This window comes from Calliphora vicina, chromosome 1, assembly GCF_958450345.1.
Source record: "Calliphora vicina chromosome 1, idCalVici1.1, whole genome shotgun sequence".
NCBI classification, from domain to species: domain Eukaryota; kingdom Metazoa; phylum Arthropoda; class Insecta; order Diptera; family Calliphoridae; genus Calliphora; species Calliphora vicina.
This window is the reverse complement of record NC_088780.1, coordinates 48,638,698-48,665,616: the sequence shown is the minus strand read 5'-3', so window position 1 is coordinate 48,665,616 and position 26,919 is coordinate 48,638,698. Positions and strand designations below refer to the sequence as shown.

The 26,919-nt window shown below is 29.3% G+C and overlaps 2 protein-coding genes across 3 annotated transcripts; one reads left to right on the top strand and one right to left on the bottom strand.

The window, feature by feature from the left end:
• Positions 1-11,503: 11,503 nt before the first annotated feature.
• On the top strand, positions 11,504-21,940 carry Spn85F (Serpin 85F). Its single transcript, XM_065516136.1, has 4 exons — positions 11,504-11,989; positions 20,037-21,284; positions 21,420-21,555; positions 21,804-21,940. The coding sequence occupies exons 1-4, from the start codon at positions 11,504-11,506 to the stop codon at positions 21,938-21,940; spliced, it is 2,007 nt and encodes a 668-aa protein (XP_065372208.1).
• Positions 21,941-25,025: 3,085 nt separating this feature from the next.
• On the bottom strand, positions 25,026-26,404 carry LOC135949018 (uncharacterized). 2 transcript variants are annotated; one of them, XM_065498476.1, is made up of 2 exons: positions 26,278-26,404; positions 25,026-26,171 (listed from the first exon to the last, which is right to left on the bottom strand). In XM_065498476.1, the coding sequence occupies exons 1-2, from the start codon at positions 26,288-26,290 to the stop codon at positions 25,069-25,071; spliced, it is 1,116 nt and encodes a 371-aa protein (XP_065354548.1). In that variant the 5' UTR covers positions 26,291-26,404; the 3' UTR covers positions 25,026-25,068. The 2 variants fall into 2 exon arrangements, with proteins under 2 accessions (XP_065354548.1, XP_065354547.1); XM_065498475.1 differs by lacking the exon at positions 26,278-26,404 and having other exon boundaries at positions 25,026-26,196.
• Positions 26,405-26,919: the final 515 nt, after the last annotated feature.

Below are 26,919 nucleotides of genomic sequence, written 5' to 3'. Positions count from 1 at the left end.
AATTTTTAATTCATTACTACTTCACATGATTTTAATCAAGTGCTAGCTGCAGGCAATTTTTTAAGCCTTAAAAGTTTGGTTTCTTCAGGCATATGTATTTTTTAACAATGAAAAATATAGAAAAAATCTTTTATTTTATTAATACAATGAGTAATTTCCAATAATATTACAACATGGTGATCTTGCAATATCAGTTTCCGCAAAACACAACATATCGAGCCCTTAGACCCAAATTATCGTAAGCGACATTTTGAAAATTTTTTTTATTGCAGAAATTAAAATTTTATGGACCGACGGATGTAGCGTTCTCAGAATATCAAAATTGTTAATAACTTCAAAATTATAGGGGGTACGATTTTATCATAAGTCAATGTTTATATTTTACGTATAAAACAAATTTTATCGTAAGCGACACACAGTGGTATAGAAAAAAAAGAGGGAAATAAATCTGTAACTTCTAAATGGTTAGATTGGTTTGAATGAAATTTCACATGCCCAAAGAAGAAGTGTTGTCGAATTTAAGTTTTGAACATGGAGCTGATGGGACCACCAGGGGCGCGACCAAGGGCCCTCAAAGTAGGACACCTCGGCTATGTTATATTTTTAAAACGATATTATTTCTTGGTCTGAGTTCCGATTTCAAAAAAAAATACACATATAGAATCTTCTCATCGAGCACTACAATTAGCTATCAATTATCGCTTATAGCTTAGGAGATATTCGCATTTGAAAATTAAATTTTCAACATTTTTACCCACCCTACTCCAGTTTTTTAATAACAGCGTATCCAAATATTTCCCGATTTTCTCCAGTTTTCCTTTATTGAACTAACAACACATGTATGTGTCAAATAGAAAAAGAATTGTTTAAAAATAATGACTAAGTCCAAAGTTATATGCATTTGAATTTAAAAAATTTTAAAAAGGCGATTTTTCACTAAGTTTTTGGGAAAAATAATTTTTTTTCTTTTTAAGTTATCGCAAAAAATTTCTAAGAGGATGTATAAGGAATTTCTACTTTCTGAAAGCTAAGTTTTCATAAAATATTTTAAAGGAAAACAAATTTCAAAATTGTTGTTACCGAGGGGACCAGGTCCTTTCAAAAAAACACCTATTTTTTATGTAAAATAAAACTTTAGGGCAAAAATTCTCAAATCGCATATTCGATATCAAAATATAGTACGCGATTTTAGGTTGCTCAACATGTTTCTAATTATTTTGTAATGGGTCCCGATAAGCCCGACCCTGGTATGGATATTATAGCCAAAAAACTAAAAATTCCTATTTTTGGTATTTTTCAAAACTTTTTTGGGAATTGTGGGATTGCTGATAATAAATTTCAAAATTCGTTTTTAGTTTTCCATTTTAAATAGAAAAATCTACATAACTGTGAAATTTCATTAAAAACTATTTACATATAAATAAAAATTTAATTTCAATTCGAAAAATTTGTATCTATGCAAAAATTTAATTCCATGAATTTTTAATTGTCAAAAGTTATAAATATTTTTGAAAAATAGACAAATAGCTTGAACGAAATTATATTATATCGCATTATAACATTTTTAATTCTATGTATAAATTTCAAAATAATCAAAAAAAACCTTCTCCTGTAAAATTTGTGTTTTGTCGATAATACGATAATTTGGGGGCTAAGGGTTCGATATTTTTGGATGAACTTCAACTTTTGAAATCTAGGGAAATATGAAATTTTGCTAATTCACCAAGTTGAATTAATTCACCTCGAAAATCATAAAGCAATTTAATTTTTGTTCATTTTCTCTGTGATTCCATCTCAGTGACAAAATTTTAGAAGGAGTAACAAAAGTTTGAATGCTTAAATTAAGTTTAATCTATGAATGTTGTTTTTGGGCCATCGATTATTTTCTTGTATTATATTTGCTAGTTTAAGCGGTCAGTACCAGCGGGTAAAACTCTGCACAAAATTCGAAAGTAAAAAGTGGATTATTCCAGTGCTAAGGAAGAGTTTTGAAAAAATATTTGAATATATTTTTGGTTTTAATTAAATTTTCTGGAATTTTTCCAATTTATTTTCTCAGCACACACAGCCATGCATAAATTACTCACTGTTTTGATAACAAAATGTGAAATATTCTGACGATATGTATGGCAATGCCACGGAGTTTAAACTAGAACCTAAAAGTGGATTAACTTTGTATTAGATTTAGTTTTAGATTAACTAATCTGATTATTAATTGGCATTTGATCTTCAAGTAAAAAACCCGCCCTTATTATATGAAAAATGTTACTGTTTTTGGTTAAATTTAGTATTTAAAATTCCCGGGGATTTAACTGATATTTTTCCCGGGAAATTAGGAACCCTATTCATTACTTATGTAAATAGGTAATAAATATAATTTCTCTCGCTGTATTAATAATTTATTAAAAATTGGGATAACTAACGCCTAAAGCTTAAGCTGATTAATAATTATTTTATCGATTTTTTTAAAAAAAAAGACTTGAATGAAAACAAATCATTTATCATAAGTAAAAGTTAATATTTAATATATTGAACAAAAAAAATAAATTATTAAAATAATAAATAAATTCATATAACACAACTTTAAAGGAGACGTACAATTAAGGCCGAACACATGCAATACTTTTGTTACGATGACAGCTTTAAAATTTCTCAAGCAATATAAATATGTCTGAGTTATTAAGAAGAAGCTGAGTCGAATTTGTTTAACCCTTCTTACGCGCTGCCTACTGCGCCACCGAGGCTATATTTGTTTAACCCTGTTGCATAGCTGTTAGTTGAAGTTAAAGCGCAAGTATTGAATGTGACCGGCCACAACTTTATACTGCAATATCCACAAGTATTCACAGTAAACGAATAACAAGCAAGAAAAATACAAATATTTTCAATAATATCTAAAAAAAATAATAAAAAATTTATGACACCTAGAGTATGTAGACAAAATATTGTAAAACTTGTAAAAATATACAAACAAATTTAAATACATAAACATTAATTCAATATCACTCAACAAAATAATAAATTTAACAATAATTATGCTTTCAATTATTTTGCAATCCAAAAAAAATATATTCAATAATTGTACCAACAACATAAATAAAGTATAAATATAAAGGAAACAAATATCTTTGTAAAAAAAATAACCGAAAAATTAAAAACCTTTTATGTATATTTTGCAAACATTTCAATCAAAACAAAAACATGTACATAGCAATGTACTTACTGTGTACATTAAAAAATAGAATTACACTGAACAAAAATATAAGGAAATTATAAAAATTTGAAAATATGTACATAATCGTCTATAGAAAAACACATACAATGTGTGCTCTGAACTTGTAACTACTCTACCTGCTGCAAATACTTACAATTAAAAAAATAAAATAAAAACAAATAAAAATGCAACATACTCTACATATTCGAAAACTAAGCTTCTTTTAAAATCAGTTTCGCTATTAAAGTTTTACTACCTACCACAAAATAAAATACATACATATTTATAAACTAAAATTAAAAAAAAGGACTCGCCTCCTGTTTGCAACCAACAAATGTACGTTATAATTCAAACCAAAAATTAACAACTCAATATATGACAAACAACAAAAATAAATACGTCAAAGTTCTAAAATATCATTATTGTGTAAATTATGTATACAAACAAAATAATTAATTAAATAAAAAACACACATTTTTTTGAATGAAAAATATTGTACTTATATGTATTACAAAATACAAGAGAAACCAAAACAAAACAAAAAACAACATAAAAATAGTTTCTTATTAAGCTACTAAATAAAATTTTAATATAAATGTTAATTTAAAAAAAAAATTAAAAATGTTAAAAATATATAAGAAAATATAAGAAATATTCAATAAAAATGTAAAATCTACCATACAAATATTGAAACAAAATAAAAAATGAAAAAAAATATATGCATATACATATAAACAATTGCAGATTGAAACAAATTATTTCACAAACGTTTTTCATTTTGAATACTAAGTACCATGGTAAGTATTTTTTCCCCCTTTTTATACTCTTCACCAATGTGAGAAGAGTATACATATCGATGGCTTAATATAGAAAGATCGTATCTCATTTTTTTCAAAATCGAGTTATTTACATATTGTGGTAGACAAAACTCAAATAGACCTCCCTTGAAAAATTCAGTTTCCTAAAGAAAAACCCCTAACTCATTTAAAGTGGAATGCATATTTTTTGGTTTATATTAAAGCAAACTACTTTTCTAAAAATATTTTTTGATATATGGGGCATTTCATGTCAAGTGAACCAACTTTTGAAATCGATGTCTTCCGATCGGGATGCTCTATTGGATAGTAACTCAGACACAATTTTTCAACAACATCGGTCGAGAACTCTCTGAGTTATAGGGGGTAAAATTTTGACAATTTGGTCAAACAGGGGTTTTTTCTTATCCATGTAATTTATTACCTATTGTTCTTAGCAAAATGTGTCCCAAATAGTATAGATAGCTATTTCTTCGATCTTTCGAAAAAAAATATTTAAAAAAAAAAATAAAAAATTTTTAATATTTTTTTTCCGAAATCAAAAACTTTTTTGACTTTTTTTTAAAATACGCCCTTTTTTTTTTTTTTTTTTTTTTTTTCTTAAAATAAAGTTTAGATATTTTCCTTGAACACCTACTTGGTCGCTTAGTGGGATGCGAGTGGGATATCTATCAAAATAAATATTTTTTAACTCAAGACATTCAATTATTGACTTTTTTTTTGCAAATTCGAATTTTTTTTCAAAATGGGCCCTTTTTTAAAAATTTTTTTTAGTCAAAAGAAAGCTTAGGTCCATTCCTTTAAGATATTTTAGGTCCCTTAGTGTGATACGAGTGGGATATCTATCAAAATAAATATTTTGTAACTCAAGATATACAATTTTTGATTTTTTGGCAAAATCAAAAACTTTTTTGACTTTTTTTTAAAATGGGCCCTTTTGTAATTTTTTTTTTTGCTATAAAGAAAGCTTAGGCCTATTCCTTTAAGATGGTTTTGATCGCTTAGTGGGATGCGAGTGGGATATATATCAAAATAAATGTTTTGTAACTCAAGACATACAATTTTTGTGTTAAAACATTTATTTTGATAGATATCCCACTCGCATCCCACTAAGGGACTAAAAATATCTTAAAGGAATGGACCTAGGCTTTCTTTTGAGCAAAAAAAAAATTAAAAAAGGGCCCATATTGGAAAAAAATTTTGATTTTGCAAAAAAAAATTAAAAAATTGTATGTCTTGCGTTACAAAATATTTATTTTGATAGATATCCCACTCGCATCCCACTAAGGGACTAAAAATATCTTAAAGGAATGGACCTAAGCTTTCTTTTGACTACAAAAAAAATTTTAAAAAAGGGCCCATTTGGAAAAAAATCGTATTTGCAAAAAAAAAAGTCAAAAATTGTAAGTCTTGAGTTAAAAAATATTTATTTTGATAGATATCCCACTCGCATCCCACTAAGCGACCAAAAGGGTCTTCAAGGATAATATCTAAGCTTTTGTTTGACCTAAAAAAAAAGATTAAAAAAGGGTCCATTTTGAAAAAAAAAAAGTCAACAAAGTTTTTGATTTTGCAAAAAAAGTCAAAAATTTTATGTTTTGAGTTACAAAATATTTATTTTGATAGATATCCCACTCGCATCCCACTAAGCGACCAAGTAGGTGATCAAGGAAAATATCTAAACTTTATTTTAAGAAAAAAAAAAAAAAAAAAAGGACCCATTTTAAAAAAAAGTCAAAAAAGATTTTGATTTCGGAAAAAAAAATATTAAAAATTTTTTATTTTTTTTTTTAAATATTTTTTTTCGAAAGATCGAAGAAATAGCTATCTATACTATTTGGGACACATTTTGCTAAGAACAATAGGTAATAAGTTACATGGATAAGAAAAAACCCCTGTTTGACCAAATTGTCAAAATTTTACCCCCTATAACTCAGAGAGTTCTCGACCGATGTTGTTGAAAAATTGTGTCTGAGTTACTATCCAATAGAGCTAACCTTGGTGCAAATTTCATCCCGATCGGAAGACATCGATTTCAAAAGTTGGTTCACTTGACATGAAATGCCCCATATGTAAAACAAATTTTTAGTTGTTTTTTTTCAATTTCACTTTCTGATATTATTGAGTTTTTTACTTCTCCTGTAAAGTAACTAAAAGTTGAGATTCAAATTTATTTTCAAATATTTTTTTGAAATAATTTCTTCAATCAAACTTCAAAAAAATTTACAAAAAAGGATGCACAAAGTAAGGTGAAATCAGGGCACACTTAGAAAGGTGACTGCGATGAAACAGCTGATTATTTTTTTTTATTCAGTTTGAACTGTCAATTCACTTGTGGTTGTTGTGGCGAAAAATACAACAATTCCAAAAACAAAAACAACAACAGACAACTTTGACAGTTCACCTACCTTTGAACAAAAACAAAGTACCTGTTGTTTTTGTATTGTTGTAGTGATGCAGTCCAGTCACCTTTCCAAGTGTGCCCTGGGTGAAATCAACAATACAGCTGATTTTTATTTATCTATTTTGAAAGTACTTGGGTTTTGTCAAACTGAATTTATTTTGAAAAAATAATAAATTTTATTTTCAAAGAAAACCAGTAAGAAAGTATGGTCGGTCAAGCCCGACCAGATAATACCCTACACTAAGTAAAAGAGCAAAACAATTTTTTTTTTAAATTTCATTAATTTATATTTTTGAGTGATTTTCGGAAGTGGGCCTTATATGGGGGCTATGACCAATTATGGACCGATCACCATGAAATTAGGTCGTGTGATTTATGCATATATTAAAGTTAACTATGTTGTATGTATGTTTGTGTGTTTACCAACATTTTTAAGCGATTTATGCACGTTAAAGTGATTTTCGGAAGCGGGTCTATATGGGAGCTATGACTAATTATGGACCGATCGTAACAAAATTTTGTGACATGAATTTTGTATATATAAAACTTATTTGGAGCGCAATTTGTGGAGATACATTTATAAATTAAACATTTATGACCGATAAAGTCCAATTTCGGAAGGACATTTGTATGGGGGCTAGGTGAAATAGTGGACCGATTTCAGCCAGTTTCAATAGGCTTGGTCCTTGAGCCGAAAATAATATGTACCAAATTTGATCGAAATATCTTCAAAATTGCGACCTGTACTCTGCGCACAAGGTTTACATGGACAGCCAGCCGACCAGACGGACGGACGGACATCGCTTAATCGACTCAGAAAGTGATTCTAAGTCGATCGGTATACTTTAAGGTAGGTGTTAGACTAATATTTTTGGGCGTTACAAACATCTGCACAAACGCATAATACCCTCCCCACTATGGTGGTGTAGGGTATAAACAATTTTAAATCAAAAAACATGAATGAAAATGTGAATAAAAAGATTTTATATAATTAAATTTGGGTAAAGCACTATTAAACCGTTGTTCTTTTTCAAATATAATTAAAATATAACGGCCGTTTTTTAGTTAATATGCAAAAATAACATAAGCTTTTTGTTTATATTGGTAACGGTTTTGTCAAAGATTATTTACATTGTAAAAAATAATAAATTTTAAAATTCTAACAAAAATTAAATCTCTTTAATTCTGAAAAGCAACACTTTTGCTAAAATCAACGTTAATAAAAATAAAATTTATTTATTTTTTATTTGACAAAACCTATGCACTTATCAGCAAGAAATATTCATGGCTATTCCTGTTCTCACTTTCACCATTCACCCTATTTTTGAAAGCATAATTACAAAAATATAATATAAAATAAGATTTCGAAAATTATATAATTAAGGTTAAAAAAATTACTTGTAAACATTTATAATTAGAAATGCTGAGAAAATTAGATACAATTGTTGTAATTATGCTTCCAAAAATAAGGTGAATGGTGAAAGTGAGAACAGGAATAACCCTGATTGTGTTTGTTGTCGAAACGCTCTCACCTTACTTATTACATCATGTTACAAAAGCAATATAAAAACATTTTTCTATAATTTTTTGTTTAATATTGTATTATTAGACGCTATCTTAAATAAATCACGTTAAAAACTGACAGATGGCATAAATGAAATCTGACCTCTATCTGATCATTTCATACATACATACATACACGCGAAAAAAAAACAGTTTTTTGGCTCTCCTGAAAAGTTGTGTTTTTCAAGATAGAGGGTTTTGAATATAGTCCCTCGATATATATTCTGGATCCTTATAGATCCTAAAAGCGGAGTCGATTAAGTCATGTCCGCCTGTCTGTTGAAATCAACTTTCCGAAGCCCCCAAATAACTTACATACATGCATCAATATCTCCGGAATCGAGAAAATCGGTAAACAAATGGCTGAGATATAAACCAGGACAATCTCGATTTTTGACCTACATATATCTGGATTACTAAGTCATTAATTTAGACAATATGGATATCTAATGATAGATATTTCAAAAACCTTTGCAACGACGTGTATAAGACCATAGTAAGTTGGACCTACCAAAAAGGTCAAAATCGGAAAATATATTTTTTAACCAGAATTTTTTTTCACCAAAAGCATTTTTTTCGCTAAATATTAAAAAAAAAATTGAATAAACAAAAAAAGATTTAAACTTAAAAAACAATTCGAAATTTTTTTTTAAAAAATGAAAAAAAAAACAACTAAGAAAAACAAAATAAATTCTGATTACCTAAAAATATTTAAAATTTTTATTCTGAAGTATAATTTGGCGAAGGTATAAGATATACATACAGTGACGGACATTACAATAGAATCACTATCAATATTTCATTTAAAACTAGGAGCAATCATAAGGATTGGTGTGGGCAGAAAATGTAAAGAAGTGGCAAAATGTGTTGTGGACGGACGAAACGACCATTAATTTAATTGGTAGTGATGATAAGACATGGGTTAGACGTCCAAAAAATGGCAAAAACCAAAAACGTTTAAACATGGTTGGGGAAATATTATTATATGGGGATGCTTTTCTTGGTATTGCGTTGGTCCAATTTATTGGATTAAAGAAAATATGGATAAGCACTTGTATGTAAATATTTTGGAGAATGTTATAAAGCCACTTGCAGAATGGAATATGCCCTTAAAATGGCTCTTCCAGCAAGATAATGACCCAAAGCATACATCAGGTCTTGCAAAAAATGTTTTTTATATAACAAAATTCATGTTATGGAATGACCGTCTCAATAACCAGACTTAAATCCTATGGAAAATAGTAAAAGACAAACTCGGACCTGAAAAATTTAAAAACGAGGAAGAACTTTGGCAGAAAATTCAGGAAATATGGTATGCAATTTCCCGATCTACATACATGCGAAAGTTTGTTAAATTCAATTAGAATTTAAATTGATATGCAACAAAATATTAAGAAAACAACGAATTCTTATGATGATTTTTTAGTTTTAATCATTTTAAGACTGATTGATTCTATTTGAATGTCGCATATTTTATGTATTTAGTCTTTTAGATTTGACACCGTTTTTAATATAAGAATGTGTTATTTTTTTATTTTATTTTTTTCTATTTATTGTTTACGTTATGAGCATTAATATACATATAATGAACAAATTTTAAATATTGAAATCAAATTTTGTAGTTTTACCGCTTTCATCGAATTCATTCATTTGTATTGTCCGTCACTGTATATAGCTCTCTTACTTGTTTTAATTTGTTTAGTATTTATATTGTTACGAAATTGTATTTGAATTCAAATATAACGGTTTCTAACGGCTGATTTCAAGTTGCATCATGTTTTTCAACATTTCTATTTCTTGAGACTTCTAATTGTGGACAATGTTGTTTACCGACCGATTAACACCAGTTAACATAACTGTGGACATTATTAACATATCTGTGGATATTGTTAACATTGCATTACAACATCGAATTAAAGGGTGTGTTCGTAAATTCAGTATGATTGCATCACTGCAGCAAATTAAAAGTTTAGCGTTCGAAAAACCATATTTGCGATTATTGCTTTACGTCAAACGTTTTTTAATGCAAATTGTTGGCAGTGATGCCGCAAATTTGTGCAACCAATACATCATTAAGTTATATGTTGCAAAAGTTTGCAGATCGTGGCATCAGTGATGCACAAATTTACTGCATTTACGAACACACCCAAAGCTTTGAGTTGATCATTGTATAAATAGAACTTGCAAGAAGCATAGATAGATGAAGCTGGAAACATCGGGATTGTAATGCAGTGTATATAAGGTGGCCATGAGAACATCAACAAGTCAGTCTAATTTGAAGTAATGTTAAGTAAAGATAAATTAACTGCCTTCCAGAATTATAAACGTGTGTGTGTATTAAAACAAAGAGTGAATATTTAAACTGTTGTTGTGTACATTTGAATAAAATGTCAATATTTTTGGAAGTTATCGTACATTTTGGCCCATACCCCACCCATCTTTTTGAGAATCAATTGACATAATTGAATATATGTATACTTATAGAAACCGTATCAGTAAGCAAAAACCAGGTGAATCATTTGATGATTTCTTTGAAACAATTTCTACGATCACTGATAAGCTACCGACACTCATATCGGAAATGAAACTTTTTTAATTCCTTGCTCGTAATCTTCGGGCGGAAGTTAGACAAGATCTGTTATATGAAATTATAATTAAAGAAATCCAAATCTACACTATCTCAGTAGTATTGCACAAGAGATAGATCAGGAAAACAGTGATTGTGTCCCGTTACCCGAAGAACTGGCAAATCGCTTCAACTTCCTTTTTTTAACAAAATGTACAAACATCGCATGATTATGATACAACACAGCACAATAGTTGGTTAAACGATGCTTTTTTTCCAAATCTAAACATCTATTATATTTATTTTAAAATAAAGGTCTCAACAATTTTGTATGTCCGCTAACAATCAATAAAATTTATTTCAGCAACACAATGATTGAAGAGCAAATTAAATGTTAGCCAATACAATTATTCTCTAAAACATTTTACAACTGGGCTAAAAAAAAACAAAACTATACTAAGTAGTATGTATTGGCTCATCATCGTGCAACAAATACTTTTCACACAGCATACAACACTTTTAGTTGGCTTAAAACAATCATCCAGAGCGGTACTGATCAAAAATTTAACGCTTCGAAAAACTAAATAATTGTGACAAACTTTTTATAAATACATACATATAAATAATTGAATATGCTTTTATTAAAACGGATAATTCCAAAAAAATAACCTTGATTAAAGTTTATAAAAAGTGCAGTCAGTCAGTATAGGTATTTTATTAGAAAAATATTTTTAAAAATTATAATATAAAATAATTGAAATTTAATTAATTTAAAAACAAAAATGAAATATGTAACAAAAAGCTTGCACTAAAAAGTTGATTTTATTTATTTTTTTAAGTCAACATTGACTGAAATCAAAAACAAATTGAACAATTAACGGAAGCATAGAGAGAAAATAATCGTTCACAATTACTACTCGTAATCCATGCCACCATCCATTATGGTCAATCAGCGACAGCGTCAACGCGAAAAACATATCAGTTGCGTGTTAAACATACTGAACTTTCTAATAACTCTTCTTCTATGCGTATCATTATTGTCATTGAAATCGATATCATGCAATGCACATTTAATACACATCGATCATAATGAATTTCGTTCAAGTGGATATCCCAGACCTCATCTACCGCCACCTCTAACCCACATACAAGACGAATTACCCGAACATTTGCCGGCCAAGGAATTGACACCCTCGGAATATATGGTGGATTTAACCAACGATTTGGCCTATCGAATTTTACACTATCATTCCATATTAAATCGTAATAATTTCGCATTTTCACCTACAGCCCTAATGAGTGTTCTTGTTGCCCTTTATGAAGGATCTGCGGGTAGAAGTATGACAGAATTGAAAAATGTCTTACAGTTGCCCAGTAATCATGATATAATACGTGTAGGATATCGTGATATTCATCGTCGCTTAAGAGTAAGTTGATATTTATGTTAAGACTTAGAACATTAGAAAAAGATCATCTTAAAATTGTATGCCACAGGCTAATTATGAGTGAATATGAGAGTACTCGATACAAAATAACACATTTATTTCCAAATAATTATGATGTTATGGAAAGATCATTGAACTTTTGGTTTAGTTTTGAATATTAATAAATATATTTATGTATACATTTATAATAAATAATGTATATAAACTAATGAATTGATTTGACTTTGAATTATTTTACCATAACAATTTATACATACACTCAAAGAATTCGTGTTAATAATATAATAAAAGTTTATAAATAGCAATGCAATTAACCTTATTAAATTAACAAATTATAAATACACTAATACCCCGGTTTGCGTCGCTAATTGGGCCTAGAGAAACGCGACTCAAATCGAAACGACGCACGATTTTCCATACATTTGTATTGATTTCCATTTAATTGGTTGCGATATTCATAATTTTAGGTGAAAAAATAGATTTTTCAATAAAAATATTTAGTTTTTTTAAAAAAATAGTTTTATTATTGTAAAAATATAAGAATTCATGGGAATATTGCAAAAAAACATAACAAAACTATTAAAAATAAAGAATTCTTAGAATAAAATCAAAAGTCTATATGGATGTATGTATTTTTTTAACTTTAGTCATCTAAATCGACTACCATTTCAACTGTGAGATTTATCAATCTTGCTGATATTGTTATGTACTTGTCTAACTGTTTTAGCTTTGTACAAACATTTTCATATTAACGACGCAAACTGAAACAAAAACGACACAACTTCGAAGTCACAGATATTTTACACACAACTTCGAATTTGCACTAGACTTAAACGGGAAATCCCCTTTTTCTGTTTTAGCTTTGTATAAACATTTTCGTATTACGACGCAAATCGTAGCACTAACGACGCAACTTCGGAACATGCGACGCAAACTAAAACAAAAACGGCGCAACTTCGAAATCACAGAAATTTTAAAAAAACGCACCTTTGAAACGGACGCAGAACGAAGCGACGCAAACCGGGGTATTAGTGCAATTGAACTAGGATATTTGAAAATAAGTATCACAGATAAATTTACCAAATTTAGAACATGTATGGGTCCAATTTGGATTTTAGTATGTGTTTATATTTATGATCGATTTGTAGGAATACCACTTAATAAGTTATTTAATTTTTTGATCAAACTTCAGTAATTTAATGATAACTCTCTTGTCCCAAGGACAGGTTGAGATCAGCACCTTTATTTCCATTGTATTATTACAAATGTTCTCCCGGAATATATATTTACTAGGGTATTATTCCATTTTTATCTTTTTCGAATAATTCGATCACACGTTTAAAATTAATCGAATTATTCGAATAATTTAAATTTTTTTAAAAAAGTAAAAAATGAAGTTTTGATGTAGGTTTTTTAATATTTTATTGTTAAAGAATAATAAACAAGTAAGACAGCTATATTCGGCTGTGCCGACATCATTCGGTGTCAATAGTGTATCAACCCCGTATGTGTACAAATTGTACACGAACGGTGTCAATTTGACAACGAAAAAATGACACCATTCCGTTGCCGAATTTACACCATCTGTTGTCGATTTGACAACGTTCGTGTACGATTTTATAACAGACCGTTGACAATTTGTCACCATTCGTGTACGATTTGACACCAGACCGTTGTCAATTTGACACCATAAGTTGTACGATTTGACACCTGACAATTTTTCTTTATATTTTTTTGGTAATTAATATACAGAACGAGACACAAATATGTGAATAAATTTGGAAATATCTATAATTTGAATTTTTATGCTCAACATTTACCAATCTGACAATATTTTTTACACAATATGAAGATCATGATTAGTGAAGTATAGCAATACAAAAAAATGAATGTGAAGTAATGGCATTTAAATACCAGGATATCAAAAAGTTAAAAACTGAATTACACAATTTTGTCGCATTTTCTTTAAAGTTAAATAAACTTGTTATTATTATTTAGAAAAAGAACAATTTTAATCAATTTCATTAATGACAGTTAGTTAAAACATGTTACTAGTTAACAATTTACAATTCTTTAAGGAATATTGAATATGAAGAAGATTATCACCGAAGTTGCAAATTCTGTTACCGAGCAGCTGAAAAATGGTATCTCCTATCGAAAAATATCCACCAAATTCAATATTTCTTTTAATCTGTTGAGAACATAGCGAATATATGTGGTTTGGCTTCTCCAGCACCAATTTGTGGACGGAAAAAGTTATCTGTACAGATGAATCGAAAATGAACCATTTTGGAACTGATGGACCAAAATATGACTACCAAAAACGAAATGCGCCATTAAAAGACCGTGATTTTATGACGACTAAAAAATATGGTGGTGGAATATTGCCATTTTGTGGTTGTTTTTCTGCGAAAGGTGTAGGAAAACTTCATAAAATTGGTAGTAATATGAATGCAGAAATGTATATAGACATTATCAAGACAACAGATGTGGATAGTCTGAATGATTGGCGTGGACAAATTGAAAACACTGTGATACTACAAGATAACGACAACAAACATAAGTCTAAAAAGACCCTTAATTTTTTAAAAACCGCCAAAATTACATTGCTAGATTGACTCCCACAATCTCAGAATTTAAATCCGATTGAGAATTTGGTGCGAATTCTAAAACGTCGCGTTTATAATTATCAAAATGCATTTAGAAACACAACTCAGCTCTAGGAGCGCTCCCATGATATCTAGGGATCTATAATGCAAGAAGAGTGTCGCAAACTGGTGGAGAGTATGCCCTCCAGAATTCAGGCTGTCATTGACGCGAAAGCAGGTTATTCGAAGTACTAAAAAAGTTACTTTAGTAATCTGCGCCAAAAGTGTGTAAATGGGTTGCAGTTATTTTTTTTAGATTACTGGAGTATAATTAAGGAAATATTTTATTTATTTAGTCCTAAAATATCCTTAATAAATATTGTTTAAAAAAACACAAAACGTTTCTTTATAAACATTGCACTTTAAAAATGGTGTCACAAAGTGTAAATATATGACCATCATTTACACATTTTTGTCTCACACTGTACATAAATAACAATTTCCTTATTTTTACGTTTTTTTAATACTATAAGTATTGTATTAAAAAAATTCAAAATACTTAAATATAAAATAAATATAAAAACTATAAGTTTCCATTTGGAGTTGTATGTCGACACTGGATTCGGTGGTCTTCTCTGTCTGGATCTTCACTGACTTCACTGCCTGGATCTTCATCTGCGACAACACAAATTCGCAATCAAACATAATTACACTTTCTTTTATATTTTGTTTTTTTTTAACCATTTATCACTATTACCCTTTATTATTTATTAAAATATTTTAAATTTTTTAATGTAAATAAAATTAAAACACACTTATAAAAGTCAACTCACGTTGAAATGCGTCGCGAATAATTTAACAACATTGCGTTGTCGATTCGTACCCGTGACACGTTTGGTGTCATTTTGTCGATTTGCAAGGTCGTTTTTCCCTCAGTGTATTCGTTTTATTCGATTATTCTACATAAAATTGTTCGAATTATTCGTTATTCGAAAGTGGTAATTTTTAAATTGTTCGAATAATTATTCGTAAAAAAATTATTCGCAGCGTTTAAATTCAATTAGTTCCATCTACACGCAGAGAAAAAATATAGTTGGGCATGGTTACTGTAACCATTTCAATATTGTTACAAGTTTTTTAACTATATTATAGTCACAGTAACCATTTACATGATTGTGGAACCAAAATATGGTTAACTTACGATTCACATGATTGTCTCAACCATATATATGGTTACAGTAAACATATATGTATATGTTTGTGACAACCATTTATATGATGAAGGACTTATCATATTATGGTGCTCTCGGCTTAAGGCTTATCATAATCTGAGAACAACATATTATGATAAAATTATTCATCATAAATATGGTTGCCACAAACATATATATGTTTACTGTAACCATATATATGGTTGAGACAATCATGTGAATCGTAAGTTAACCATATTATGGTTACCACAATCATGTAAATGGTTACTGTGACTATAATATAGTTAAAAAACTTGTAACACTATATAAATGGTTACAGTAACCATGCCCAATTATATTTTTTCTCTGCGTGTAGGTATAAATCATACTACCAAACTTTGTGAGGATCAATCTATAACACTGTACACGAGGTGATTCGAGTACGATGAATCCGTTTTTTAGGTTAGCTCTTGTTTTCAAGATACATCGTTATTTCGAAAATGGGGGAGGTTGCACAACATATATTCGTGTAACTCAAAAACAGTTTATCTTATTGAATAAACTAAAAAAACCGAAATTCCGCAATAAAATTACCTTTAACCCATTTCGCTCCGCTGTTCGATTTTTCGAACAGTAAAAATAAAATGTTTCAAAAAAATGTTTATACATATGTATGTGAAAAAGGTGGAATTTCTGAAAAATTTTGGTACGAATGTTAAGTCTCATCTTTTAGCTAATAAAAACCTATATCCCGACGTGACCATCCCCCTCCCCCTCGTTGCTAGGGGCAAATTTCTACAATTACATTAAATTAATTTTTAAAAATAGTAAAAAAAATAAAATTAAAATAATAAACATGAGGAATTATTGCCAACATATGTAACGGTTTCATAAAACATAAAAACCATGACTTACATGCAAATGAGGAACATCACATATGTTTAAACTTAACTTTTCGAAATTTTGAACTGGCTTTTCTGGGAAAACGAAAAATCGGAAAAATTAAAAAAATAAATAAAAATTTTATCTCGGAGCGAAATGGGTTAAGTAAGACTCAAACTTTTATTAAATCTGTGCAGTCGTTTTAGAAACAAAGAGGGACACATTTTCCATAGCGTGAATGATTACATAATATCGTTTAAAATGGATCTGTTTTTCAGTTCCAGTCGCATTATATTTATAATATAAATTGCATCCATAACTTGCCCTGAAAGGTATCCTTACACCATTAGAATTAAAATGTTTTATTATTTTTGGTTTTAACCGCCTGTTGTGGAAATGTGTTAGTCTTCTTTACTGCAGAAATTTAAAAGTCTCCATTTCCATTGCACATTCTATAAATGTATTTTTGTTAAAACGTAATGCTTAAAAAAGCCCTCAAATAACTTAAATACACGATTCATACATCAATATCTCCGGAATTCTTCCGGCTCGGTTGCTATTTAAAATCGAGAAAATCTGTCCACAAATGGCTGAGATATAAGGAAAAAACCCTCGCTTTTTGACCTATATCTGGATTACTAAGTCATTATCAGGGAAACCAAAATATGCAAATGCATGTTTTTTCTGGTGAGTCTAATGAGCACATGGGTAAGATATTTACACGTTTCAGACCTATTTAAGAATTTTGGCATCGATTTGTTAGTGCATATTTTTGCATATTTTACCCTTAAATACATATTTTTGCATATATTTGTTTTAAGAGCATATTTATGTCATATTTTGCGTTTTTAGTGCATATTTTACTGTTTAATAGCATATTTTGAGTATATCAAAAACAAATTTTGTCTTACTTATTTTTCGCTGTTGTGTTACAGGTTTTTACTTCCTTTGTTTAAAATTCAAAATTGAAAAATAGATGGCTTTTCACCAAAAAAAAAATTTAAAAAACAGAATTTTTTTTTTTTAAATTTAAAATAACAATTCGAAAAATTTGTTTATCCAAAAAATGAAAAAACTGAAAATAATGTTCACCAAAAAAAAAATTTTTTTTTTCCAAAAAATTAAAAAACTGAAAAAAATTTTGTTCACCTAAAAATATTAAAATTTTTTATTTTGAAGTATAATTAGGTGAAGGGTATATAAGATTCGGCACAGCCGAATTATTACTTGTTTTAATATAAAATAAGCACTATTTTAATAATAGCTCCATCTAAATATCAAATTTTAGTTCTAATTCAAACTTAACCGTTCTAAGTGTTAAAGAAATATTGTCTTTTAAATTTGCTCCTGTAACATCAGTTGATGTCGAAAGAACATTTTCTATGAATAAAAATGTTTTCAGATCCAATAGACAACGATTTTTATTTGAAAATTTAAGTAAATTTTTTTTGGTTAAAAATTATGTAAAAGTTTGTTTTTTAAGAGCATATTTTTTAAATTTTAAGAGCATATTTTAAAGTTTTTACTGCATATTTAAAGCGCCTAAAACGCTTTTTTTAGAGCATATTTCCGGTTTCCCTGGTCATTATTATAGACAATATGGATATCTAATGACAGATATTTCAAAGACCTTTGCAACGACGTATGTATATAAGACCATAGTAAGTTGGACCTAATGGGTCAAAATCGGAAAAAATATTTTTTAACCAGAATTTTTTTTTCACTAAATATTAAAAAAAAAATTGAAAAAACAAAAAAAATTCAAAAATTCAAAAATTTTTTTTCCCAAAAAATAAAAAAAAAAATTTTGTTTACCTAAATATATTCAAAATTTTTATTTTGAATTATAATATAGATCTCTTACTTGTTGAAAACTGAAATTACGGTTCGGCTACGTTCGTTAACAACTTCGGCTGACATTCGTTAACTACTTGGTTCGGCCTCGTCTGGTACTTCGAATCTTGCTTGATCGTACGAGGATTTTCATAGACTTGTTATATTAAAATTTACTTAAACTGTTTGATAATTATATAAATTTCTTTATCAAATCAGATTCAGAAATTAGTGCATTTAATTCGCTGTAGAAGCAATAGCCCAAATTTAAAAGTTCTTTCCAATATTTAAAAAATATTGTATACGTTTTCAAACGGGCCTAAATAGTTTTTAGAAGTATATTTTCTGAGTCGCAATCAAAACTGACAATTATTCTGAAAAACTGAAAAACTGAATGTTTCAGACAAAAAATCTGTCATTTCTAAAGATTGAAAATCTGAATCTTAAATTGTAAGATTCATTTTGAAAATATTTAAAAGAAAAAAGAGGTATAGAATGGATAATACCAGTGGAAGTGGAAGGAAGGCATTCCATCAAAATTGATAATTTAATTCTCTGCCAGTACAATATTTAGGGAAGTTTCCTTTTGATGTTAACTCAATCAAGATTCACAATAAACTAACTGGTTGTTGATTTTCCTACCATGATTTATACACCAGCGCCTTCTAGCAATTTCTAGTATTATCAAGCGGAGACATTCGAGTGTTCTACAATGATCATACAGTACTTTCAAAACTGCTTCACATTTAAAGTCTTCATACTTCGCAACAGTCCTCAACATTGTTTACAAGTAGATGTCTTCACCAATGGAAATGTTGATAACATGATGAATGCTAAGACTAGCCGTTACAAACCGTTAAATTCAAAGCGATAACATTTCGTAACAATATTTTTCCAGCATTATCTACAGTTAATCTGTTACTCTTAGAGTTACAGTGAGCCTCAAAAGTGAGTAAATACCAACAATTTTTTGATTTTTTTAAGATAATGAATAGATTCGGTTCTGAAAAAAAAGATTTAAGTCGGACTATAATGATTTTCATGACATTAAAAAAACCAAACAAATCTCTGGTGTTTACTCATTTTGAGGCTGTGTATATTTGAAAAAAAATAGACAATCAGTAATTCCAAATACTACAATTCAAATGCTTTTATCAAATACCCAAATAAATTCCATAAAAAAGGAATATTTTTGATACTTAACCATATATCGAATAAATACCGGGAAGAATACCATTTTATTAATTTCCATTTTAAACAATACATATTTTCAAGTAAATTATTCACTATTCCATTTAAAAATGGTGAAATTTGTAAAAATGGAGTAATTTTGAAGGTGGAATTTCAAACAATTCCCCTAATCAGACCAATATCGATTCACAATTTAATTCAATTTGTGTCCGATATAAGTTATTTTAATCTCTATATAAAGGATTTCAAAACATAAACAACAGTAGCCATCCTATTTATTTCCATTTACTTTCTATTATTTTGTTCTATTTAAAATGTATTTAACTAATGACACTATTTTTTTAGACTTACTTCTTTGACTCTGACAATCCATTGAAAGGTTTGAGTTTAAATAAGGAAAATGTCACAATAACTAGAGATTATGAAACTATTCTAATGTTTTATGGATATGATTTGGGAATTGACATGGTGTCTTCGACAGCAATGCCAACAACTACAACTCCAGCCACAACTACAAATACAATACCGGAGACGACAAAAGCCACAGCTACTTTAGAAACAACTACAGTGGATACGACTACAAGTATGACTTTAGAAATGGAAACTACTACAACTCCTGTGACAACTATAACCACAACATCTGGCACAACTAATTCAGAAACAACTACAGAGACACCCACTACAACGACAACTTCAGAAGTTATTACAACGACCACCGATGAAACTGTTACAACAATGAAACCTGAAGAGATAACTGAAATGACTAGTGAGAAAGCGCAAGAAGTAACAACTTCATCTACTGAGACATCGACATCGGCAGCCACTGAAATTACAACAGTTTCAATGCAACCAGAAACGGAAACAAATGAAGCGGCCGAATTAATATCATCATTTGTGGCTGAAGAAAATTCAGAGCCGTTTTTACGCATACAAAAGGCACGAGTCACCCGGTTGCCCAGTGCCAAATTGCAAGCACCTTTGACGCCCAAAACTAAGCCACAGATGAACTATCTACCTGCCCAGAGAAAATCCAGCCGTCTAACTAGTCGCAATAAACGTCATTTGTTTGGTTTCAAAGAATTCGATACTAATCTATTCGTTACCCTTTTCAATGCCGAATCCCAATTGCACACTCATCTGACCACAGGATCAGCCCTTACTGGATTACCAACATACGTTCAAGTATCCAATGATTACGAAGTTGACACAGATCCAAATTTCATAGCCACCTCTCAGACATCGTCCAACTTAAAACATACAAATTATAATACCGATGTTATCAGTCATGTCTTCTATTTGAATAATCAACATGTCATTTATACCACATTTAAAGTGTACAATGCCGTCCTGTATTATAAATATTTCGATCGTCTGCGCCTGAGTGTTTTAGAATTGGAACTAGATACACCAGAATATAATTTAATTATATTACTGCCCGATTACAATACAGATTTGGTTGCTGCGGCTTCATCGTTACGTGCTGGTCCAAAGTTGCGTCTGATGCGAAAACAATTAAAACCAAAATGGGTGCAAGCTATAATACCGGACTTTAGGTTGCACGGAACAATGTTTTTAACAAATGATTTGCAAAATGTAAGTACAAATTTCTTCTGAGGCACAAATTTGTGCCACATGCAGAAACAGACAGGGAAAAGTTGTTGTTAATCTATAGAAATTGCTTAAATGAATTCGTTTTTATTTTAAAATGTTCTCTTCCGTTATTTGTAGCTGGGTATTTGTGATATTTTTGAACCAAATCGTGCAGACTTTCGTCCAATGACAGATGAAAAAAGCACCTACGTCAAGCACATCGAACAGTCAATAAATGTACATATACGTACAAATCCCATCAATCAGTTAAGACGTAAGTATTTGATATTACAAAACTGATTTTTACATTATTTGCATTCTTACATACAACAAGTACATCACACCATTTAGTTAATCAGCCAAGCAAAACGTTTAAGGGCACATTTACTATACCTAGACACCTTAAATACTTTTGCACATGAATATTTTCTAAGATTTAACTATGGTACTCGTCATACTACATCGAAATTGATTGTTTTATTCTGTTGTCTTCTTTTTTTTTTGTACATTTCATTATCTTAGGCAACAATGGAGCACAGACACAACCCATACAAATATCTGTAAATCATCCGTTTATGTTTTTCATTATTGATCGTGATTTGGATGTTGCTGTAATGGCTGGTCGTATTTTAAATCCACTTAATGTACGCGTTCAATAAAACAAATCAAATATACTTGCTTACATACTTAATAAATAACTTGAGATTACACAAAAAAATCCATAGTATCTTTTGTTTTGTTGTTTGAAATAAGAAAATTTCTAAACAGTTTTTTTTTTTTTTTTGTTCAGTTGCAATTATTTTTTGTTGTTGCTAAATGTTTTAAATTGCTTCCGATTTTGTTTACTGAAAATCACTTTAACTGTAATTATTATATGTAGAAAAAATATGTATTTTAAATTGTAACACTAAATAGGTACATACTAGAGTTTTTCACGGGAATTCCCGGGAAATTATGCGAGAATTCCCGGGAATTATTTTCCTTAGTTTTATGTGACGTTTTTTGAGCTTGACTTTCTTTAAAATAAGCTTAAAGCTCCAAAACAAAATAAGCTAAAAGTCAAAACATGCAAAAATTTAAAAAAACAAAAAAATAAACGATTTTAGTAATGGATTGTAGCAAAAAATCATCTGTGATAAATATTCAACTAATAAATCAACAGTTTCAAAAATTATAAAAAAAATCATGAGACGGTTACTATAAGACGGCCGAAGCGAAAGATGCTGGATGGCAATTACCCGAAACACACCTTTAGGGTTGTAACTGAGTTGTACAGGCTTAAATTTGTGCTATGACCTATAGAACTTCTTATAAGACTCCCTTTTTGCGTAAGTATCAGCGAAATTGCATCAGAGTATACCTCAGTTAGAGCTTCGAATTAATTAATTAAATTTGACCTTAATTCAATACAATTTTAATTCGGAATTAAAAAAATGTCAGCCATTCACTCCATAAATTCATTACCAACATCTAATTATTTATCTTCATTCAAATGCTTTTATTGAAATACAATTCATTCACTGTTGAATTAATTCATAACAGAATTTATTCAACCTTTAAAATATTAAATTTTTGTTAATTCAAATCTAATACAAATTGAATTGAAATATGTTTTCTTAATCATTTATATATAAACTAGCTGACCCGACAAACGTTGTCCTGTCCAAGTTAAAAAATGCTTGTGTTCTATTTGTGAGAAGCGGTTTGAAAAGGGTAAAAATAGTTAAAAATATAAAAAAAACGTATTATTGAATGAAAGTCTTGCAACAACAGAATACATGTAAATCAATGCACATATTTTGAGTTTTTATAATCGAATTTTGGTCTGAAATATGAGATCACAGATCGAGCTCCTTTTCTTGATTAAACGCTTATTGTCCAAGTTATTAGCGGATTTAGATATTTTGAATTTTTACATAACAAATCGATTTTTGGGCAGAAATATGAGTGATCACAGATCGAGCTCCCTTTCTTGATTAAACGCTTATTGGCCAAGGTATTGGCGAATTTAGATATTTTGAGTTTTTATATAAAAAATCGATTTTTGTTAAGAAATATGAGTGATCACAGATCGAGCTCCTTTTCTTGATTAAACGCTTATTGGCCAAGTAATTAGCGAATTTAGATATTTTGAGTTTTTATATAAAAAATCGATTTTTGTTAAGAAATATGAGTGATCACAGATAGAGCTCCTTTTCTTGATAAAAACGCTTATTGGCCAAGTTATTAGCGAATTTAGATATTTTGAGTTTTTATACAAAAAATCGATATTTGGTCAGAAATATAAGTGATCACAGATCGAACTCCATTTCTTGATTAAACGCTTATTGGCCAAGTTATTAGCGAATTTAGATATTTTGAGTTTTTATATAAACGCTTATTGGACAAGTTATTAGCGAATTTAGATATTTTGAGTTTTTATAAAAAAATCGATTTTTGGTCAGAAATATGAGTGATCACAGATCGAGCTCCTTTTCTTGTTTCAACGCTTATTGGCCAAGTTATTACCGAATTTAGATATTATGAGTTTTTATATAAGTAATCGAATTTTGGTCTGAAATAAAATTGATCATTTGATCATTTATTGATCATATTTAATAAGTGGGCGTATTAGTGGACGTGGACAATTTTTTTTATTTAAAAACTATGATCATTTAAACAAAAAATTAGCCAAATCGATGTAGCCCTTTTTCGATTTTAGATAAATCGAAAAAAGTGGGCGTAAAAGTGGGCGTGGTCAATTTTTCATTCTGTAAAAACCTAAGCTGGCCTATGACCAACATTTAAAAAAAAAATTTGTCTAAATCGGTCCGGATGTTCTCTACTGATATTATATAGATTTAAAAAAAAAATTGGCCTTTTTGTAATAGATTAATTTTTAAAGTTATTTTGTAATGGATTTAAAATAAATTTTAATGATTCAATAAGGTATTAATTCAATAATCAGTCTTTATTCTCATAGGAATGAATTCAATACATTTGAAGTACAAAGGAATTAAGCCTATGAATTAATTCATAATGAAGTAGTAAATAAGTAACAAATTTACCATTATTGATTTAAGTCAAACAGTTTTTAATGCAAATTTTTGACATTGATACAGACAATTTATGCAAACATCACATAATTTAGTTAACTGTTGCAATTGTTTGCAGCTCATTACTGCATTTACGAACGCATCCCAATTCTTTCGAACCTTTGACATCAATGTAGTGATTACCATAATACATTAACAAAGCGAGATCTAATGTATACACCTACCTTCAGTAAGCAAAGACCCAAAGACAGCCTAGATGGAACATTGGCAATCTGTTGATCAATTACAACTCCAATTTATTTTTATTGAATCAACAAAATATGTTGATATTTAAGAAACCTTATTTATTTTTTAAATATTTTTATTTTTTATGAAAATAATTAAATATTAAAGGCATTTGTAATACCGATATATGTACATACATATGTATTAAATTCAGATTAGTATTTTAAGTTACATTCCACAACTGTATATAAGGTAACCAAAATAATGACTAGACAACAAAATAAGTAAATTTAATAACATACATTTAATAAATTAATTTAAATTACAGTAAAGACTATCATACGCAAGAACATTTTAAAATAATTTTTTTAACAAATTTTTACATTACCCAACAAAGACAAAATTTGCTTAAGGGAAGTTGTAATATTGAAACATTTCATTCAAAATCATTTTATGAAAAAAAAAAACTTAATATATTGGACAAAGACACAAATGTTTAAAATACGATTAAATATACAAGAGTTTATTTACAAATTAATGCGATTCGAATCGCGATTCTGATTGGTAAGATTGCGCAGTATTTGCAATTTTAAATTTTGTATTTCAACATCTTTACGATATAGAATTCGGTCACGTTTCTGTTGTAGCTTCAAGCTACGTAAACGTTCGCGCTCAACTGCTACGCGATACATATACAATTGTCGTAAACCTTGATCGCGCGTAAACGAAGTACGCGTGGGTCTTGAACGTGAGCAGCGTAATCGACGCTTTTTTGGCGCTGCTGAATTACAAGAAGTGGTGTTTTCTTCATTTCCACTGCGGCTAATAATATGGTTATCTTTTAAATTTATTGAAGAGTTATTAATGTTAGATGAGGCTGTTGGACATAATATTGTGCTTGTAACGTCTATAGCGTTAGCCGCTTTCGCTTCAATTATACCCCCATTAGTTATAATATCTGTATTAACATTACAATTTTTTTCCGCTAAAGATTGGACAGTTTGTAACATGAAATGCATATTGTCCACAACTTTGCTGTCATTTTCATTGCTGTTATCCTTGAAAGTATTCAATATTGTACAATTACTTACATTTGTTTTGGTATTCTTCAGTTGCTCTTCTCCAGAACATTCATTATCTTCAATTGATGGTGTATTTTCTGTTTTAATGCAATGTTGTTCTGGTAATAACACATGCACTGGTAAAGAAGTTGATTTAGTTGATATGTGTTGGATCTCAGCATCATATTCATCACCATTAATATATGCGGTCATTTGGGAACTAGTATTTTTCTCAATTGTTATATTAGTGGAAATATTTACACTTTTGCCGTGTTCTCTTGCTAAATTTCTTTCGATTGCATCTTTAATTTTCTTAGCCTCCGCCGCACGTATCCTTCCCAGCTGTTGCTTAAGTCGCTCCTTGGACCGATTAAAGCCAGCCGCTTTCATTCTCATGCCAATTTCATCCCATGCTTCTGATTTTCGTTTAATGGTCATTGTATCACTACTTTTATTTTCCAATATTGACTGATGTATACGCGTCAGAGACAATAGCATCTGCTTCTCAGACTCCGTCCAATTTGGTTGCCTTTCACGCTTTTCCCGATTTAACTTTTGCAAACTATACGCTAAAAGAAAATTAGATGACCACATTTTGTAATAATTTTTTTTTATATTCTCGTTAACTATTTCCTATGTTTTTATTAATATAAACAATTACGTATTATTTATTACCACTTAAATCCATAGCTTGCTTTAGTTATTAATTAATGTCGAATTACTAAAGTTTTAAAACAAAATGTTAGTGTGATTTACTTCAATTCTAAATTAAAAGTATTTGGAGAGTTTGTTTTTGTAACGTCTGCAAAAGATAAAGTGGAGAATTTAATTTGAATTCATTTTAAGGTTGTATACAAGGCGCATTCATATAAGGTGGTGTCAGTTCTACAAAAACAACGATTGGTCTTAACAAATGTCAAAAAACCAAAATGAAAAATTCAACAAATAAGTATTTAAACTTAATATAGTGTAGATAATTGAATAGTGAGGGCTTTAATTATTTATGTAAACAATAAATTTTTTATTAATAAGCTTAGTATATGTAGATATTTAAATATAAAAACAAGGTTTGACAGTTGTTAGAACCAAAAAGCGAAAAAAAAAAATTATAAGCTGTTTGACTGACTCCGCCTTGTGTGAATTCGACTTGGTTGTATACATCAGCCAATTGGCTGACATCAGCCGCTCACATGCTGATGCCTGTGTAATTCTTATGGGATTTTTTGGCTGATAGACCCCCCAAATTCAAATCGCAAAAACTTCACTTCGGTGTTGCCACTACAACTTGTACTTGTGGTAACACTGGCTTCCACTATA